At 35.5% G+C, this 5610-nt stretch overlaps 1 protein-coding gene across 1 annotated transcript in view; it reads right to left on the bottom strand.

Annotated features, from left to right (window-relative positions):
• Window positions 1-1140: 1140 nt before the first annotated feature.
• The window catches only part of LOC117124204 (bifunctional D-cysteine desulfhydrase/1-aminocyclopropane-1-carboxylate deaminase, mitochondrial-like), a 6279-nt gene continuing 1809 nt past the window's right edge, over window positions 1141-5610 (bottom strand). The window contains exons 3-6 of the mRNA XM_033270352.1: window positions 5548-5606; window positions 4904-5040; window positions 3653-3752; window positions 1141-1853 (exon numbers count right to left, since the gene is read on the bottom strand). Coding sequence (XP_033126243.1) covers window positions 1821-1853; window positions 3653-3752; window positions 4904-5040; window positions 5548-5606 — 329 coding nt within the window. The 3' untranslated portion in view covers window positions 1141-1820. The remainder of the gene's footprint in view (window positions 1854-3652; window positions 3753-4903; window positions 5041-5547; window positions 5607-5610) is intronic.

Genomic DNA, 5610 nt, shown 5'->3' with positions numbered 1-5610 from the left:
GCATTAAATTCGATGGAACGTCCGCCCTCTCTACGATGGCAAAATTAGTCTGAAGGTTGTTGTCTGTGATGACGCTCCAAGCTAGGCCTAGGTCTGTCTCTTATACACATCTAGATGTGTATAAGAGACAGGACGTTTATAGTAGGTTTCAGAGCCCGGGTCCTAAACCTATAGTAGGAGTGAATTAGAAATTGTACAGCATTTAAATCAACACCAAATTATATGTATATAATGTTTACATATTTATATATTTTAAAAGTATTCATTTTGAGTGATTCCAGGAAAGAATTTGTATTGGCTAGCAAAAAAAAGCATTAGAAATCTAACACTGTTTACAAGGGGGCTGGATACGTTCCTGTATTATAGGTCTGTTTACAGGGTTTAATTTTAACCCCTAAATAATAACACGCTTTTGGCTTGTTTGAAGAACACAGTGAAGAATAGGACCACGGAAAGTAACCCAGTGATCAATTTTTGTCGCTATTTATTGTATTTATGGCCTACCGTATATAATCTTGTTCCAAATCACTCCGTGCACATCCGGTGCCAAATTAAATTGCCTCGCGGGGATTGTGTGGACAGAGCTGATAAATACAAATAAATCAAGCAAAAAAGTAAATTATCAGTAATTGCTCGAGGTATACGTTCAGGGAAAGCAAGCAGAAAGAGAGGGTGGGGATGGAAATTGTTGGGCATTGGTGACTTGGTGAGTCCAGATCCACGTCCACTGACTCATATTTCCTAAGGTGTGGTCAAGGGGACCTTTGCATGTTGTTGCCACCATATGATAAATAGTTTACAATTTATCATTTTATATATAAAATAATAACTACCGTACTTTAGTTAAATATTAATGAGGTTAGTATAATGAGCAGGTGACATCATATATTAGAATAATGTAATAATGCCTTTTATTTAGATTCAGTTTTTCCAGTTTCTTTTATTAACATTAAAATTGCATCCAAGTCCGAATTATATAAAATTTACAAAAATACCTATTTAAAAATTTAAAACATTAACCATGGACCATAATCCTATTATTAACAAGGGCCTGCATTAAACAAGCATTAGGAGAAGACATGAAAAATTGAAGTAAAAGAAACATTCTCCGTAACAGTATTACATTTTTCTTCTACCATAACATCTAATTTTTATTATTGGGGTTTAAGGAGTGTATAATTGCATTACACATTGCCTGGGACAAATGTTGGCTGTGACTTGGTGGAATTGAGGACCCATAAAGGAAAGATGTTTGACACATGGCCAACTGGCATGTGGACACACCCTGGTCTTGCACCCAATCTCTACCCCAGCTTATGGGTTAAATAGTAAACACCTAACACAAATCAAATGATATTTAAAATGTTCACTGAGTGTTGGTGCAGCCACCTTGTCTCACACTATTCACACAAGTTTATTTGAAGCATATTAAGATTCTCATTCACATCCAATTTGAGGAAAATGTCATGAATCCTGCCCTCATGTGTGTAGCATCCATCAACATGTGTACTCCAGTGTTACAAGATATGCATTGCAGTCTTATAGTGCAGAATCCATAGCATGTGCAATAAACTGTTTTTTTTAAAATAAAATATACATGAAGCCTGCCCTCATATGTGTATCATACATCAACTCCAGCGGTACAAGATATTCATGAAGCGTAGCCTCATGAATGTATCATCAAACAACTATTGTATGATTAATGTATCATTAAACAACTATTGTATGATGAATGTATCATCATACAATAGTTGGTTCATCTTCAGGGTTCATCCAGTTCTGTACCAGTGTTTCTCCAGCTGACTGCATTAGAACATCTCCTAGCCGCCCATCAAACATGCTAAATATTCCACCCGATGCATAAAAAAGAAAAAAGAACATCAGAATGTGTTCATCTGTTTCCCTGCATACAAAAATACAAACCACCAATAATCATTAAATTGTATTCTACACACATGCACAACAAGACACTATCTTTGTTTTTACCATGTTGCACAGTGCATGTTAATAAGGAGTGTTTAAGAATGGCAACCTTAGCAAGATGAAAAGGTGGAGGGATTCTCAAATTTCACAGCCCTTCCTCAATAATCACAAACATGGATACATACCTGAATGTAGAAAGAGTATTCGACTGCCTTTGAACTTTGACCTGTGTTTCCTGAGCTCGTTGGTCAGTGCTAGTGCTGATTTAACAGTGTATGTGTGGTCAAGCAAAATACTAGTCTGCTGGGCTACTGTTTTAATGAATTCTTTAAAAAAATAAAAATATTTTAAATCAGTATAAAGAACTGTCTAGACAAGAAGTTTTATAAATACAACAATAACTTTCTTACCCAATTCCTCTGGTTTTGAAATGCCGTATCCTAGTCATCCCTCATGGATGTTGATGATGTCATTGACCTCACCGTGTCACCTAAACCAATACTGTTGAGCGTCTCATTGATATGAGAGTGAAAATATTTTGTATATGTTCTATGATGACCGTTTCATGCATATTTTTATATATATTTTATCTACTGTATAATGTGATGGTAAGAAAAGAGTTTCCCTTATAGCGGAAATATAAAAGACATCAGCTGCAGTGCAATTCCTTCCATAATGACACCAGGAGAAAATAGACTGCTCTTTCTGAATATTGTACCAAGTTACTTTTTATGCATTAAGTCCTATCATGTACACAGTTTAACATAGTAATAATAATAGTCTGTCACTTTTTGTGCATATGTGCTATCATGTACACAGTTTACAATTGCATTTAAAGGACAACGTACTTAGAGCGTGTGACTTAAGCCCTGTCAAGATTAAGTGTCAAACTTTGACCCTAGTACACTTAAGTTCACTCCATATATGTGTGTAAGTCATTATGTTTTAATAGCTGATGCCCTGCAGGTTTTTTACCAAACACCAAATAAAAAGATCAATTTAATAAATACCTGAGATGTGATCCAGTAAGGAAGTTCCCAATAGCAACACCAGCTGCTGTTCCACCACTGCCTAAAGTTAGTATGACATCATCAAACCTGTCAATCACTCCCTAAAATAATAAATCAATTAATTAATCTCTATTAATCAATAAATCTATCCATACATAGATTGCCTGGACCAGCCTTAAGCAAATCACTCACTAAAACAATCAATCAATCAATCAATCAATTAATTAATCAATCAATCAAAATGATAAAAAATATATCCACATCATCAAACAACCAATTGAGCAATAAATCAAATTAAATTTATTAATTAAATCAATTATTACAATAATACATCATTAATGAACAAAATCAATTAAAACGATCAATCAATCAATAACATCATAAGCATGCTTGTAAGGAGCAAGTGATGCATCGTGTAAGGTATTGGACTACTGATCGTGAGGTGCAATGTTGCACTCTCATGTCCTATGTATGCATATAGGCACAATTTAAACTCTTTGGGACTGGAATGTTTTAATCATTAAATTAATCCATGCATGATTAGAGCCCAGGACCCCTGGATTACCAGGCAAGCATCTCAACCAACAAGCTACAAAACTACTCAAAATTAAACACTGTTTATATATATGTTCTATAATAGATCTATTAAGATTTGTGCTGGATGAAAAATCACATGTTTTAATGTATTAGTTTGCAGGTAAGTTTGCCAATCAACTTACCTGTTCTAAGAGTTCTTGCCAGCCACACAAGTAACCATGGAGACCAACAACATTGGATCCACCAATAGGGATCGAATATGCTTTAATACCCTTTTCCTCTCTAAAAAAACATAAGGAAATAACATATTTAGCAACGTTTTAATAAAAAAATATGAATATGCTTAACAGAGCCCACAAAGACACATCAAATCAATGGCATTTAACAGTGGGTGACACGTCCCCCGATTTTACAAAGTTGGGGGGAGGGGAATCATATCAATTGTCCCCCTCACATTTTATCAAGTTAAAACTCCACTTTTAAAAACGAGTAGAATGTACAACAACAATTGCGAATGACTGTCATGAATTTTGTCTGTTCACTTGTGCTCTGTTTCAAGTGCAGTGCATATTTCCAGACAAAAATCGAGTAAAAACGCAGTTGTTTTTACATTTTGTAACCATCTCAGTAACCATAAATTTATTGTGAAAACAAAGTACTGTACGTTGAAGAAACTGAAAGCGTGTAAACCTATCAGGCCAACATTTTTACAAACTCAGAAGTGAACAATTTCTACTATAAATGATTTATTCCTTTTGTATATTAAGACCAGTATACACTAAGTGTTTAATATTATCTGCATACATTGCTTATCCTAATTTCAAAAAATTATAGTTAGCCAATTGAATTTTATATAGCCGTTATTAAACAATAATTGTACAGCCTTCGCCAAGTACATGTTTATCTATTTCAATTTATTTAAGTAGCAATATCACAAGTTCAAGAACTCCGATGTTTTGTTGACGCAATCTCGCCATGTCATGATAATGATAAATTAAATACAAATCACCTTTATGGTTGGGAAATAAAAATGCTAACTAATGTTTTGTGTGCTTCCATTCTCCCTAGTCCTGTTTGATTGTAAATTAGACGGTAGTATTTCCGCTCACAATATTGTAGTCGCAATAGTACAAGACTGTTCCCCTCACGCTCCTCTTTCCACAACGGATCGACGCGCTTGTTCTAAACAAAATCTGTACCATAACCTTCTGGTAGAGGAACGTGTGTAGAGGAATTTTTTGATGAAATATGCACCCAAAGGATGTCAGAACATGATTGACAAGTTGCTTCCCATTGGAATGTTAGTGGCAAGAGGTCAACAAGATGACACAGGATGAAGGTGATGGATGCCAGAGGATGGTTTGATTGATTGATTGACAAGTTGCTTCCATTTGAGGAAAATAAAAAAAAAGTGGTCAAAACTTCCAACTTACTGCAGTCTGTCGGCAAGCCGCTGCATTCTTGGCTCAAGGTCGGACTTCTCTTGAGCTTTTATGGGAACCAAGTACATGGATGCACCCATCAAACTGTTCAGTAACATGTTGCCATGACAACCAGTCTCAGAAAGGTTCTAATAAAAGATGCAAAATTAATTGCTGAATGATTGAAAATATGAGATGAATGTGTTAAGTAATGATTTATACTTTTTATATTATTATTTTCATTTATTTACTTGGGAGCCCTGGGGAGCAGTTGGTGGGGCATAGGCAGTGAGTATAAGCACAGCCTTAAATAAGTGGGAAAAGTCGAGGCTATAGTAAGAACGCTAGACTCAAATTAGATCAGTGGATAGAGCAGGCGATGTTTACACTGAATGTCATAAGAAATTGAGAATAAAGGGGTCCAGGGAAAGACATTCACAGACCATGGGTCCAACAACCGTCGTAGGGCTGAGAAAAACTAAAATTGTGGCACCTCTAGATCGCTGGAAATGGCTCTATTACACTTAAATTTGAATACAATTTTCTTTTATGTTTTCTCCATTCTTTAAAAAGAACTTTAAAAAAATATGATGGGGCACAGGTCAGCTGAGTCCCCCCAGTGTTCCATCTTCAATCTGCCACTGATAAGTATTTACCTCTGACCTGGACCTGAGTAGAAGATGGGTTTCAATACCAAGTTGTTTAGCTGCAACTGCTGT

This window comes from Anneissia japonica, unplaced genomic scaffold (assembly GCF_011630105.1).
Source record: "Anneissia japonica isolate Jap-2015-1 unplaced genomic scaffold, ASM1163010v1 scaffold1072_len94636_cov127, whole genome shotgun sequence".
NCBI classification, from domain to species: Eukaryota; Metazoa; Echinodermata; class Crinoidea; order Comatulida; family Comatulidae; genus Anneissia; species Anneissia japonica.
The sequence above is the reverse complement of the archived record's forward strand: the minus strand, read 5'-3'. Positions and strand labels throughout refer to the sequence as shown.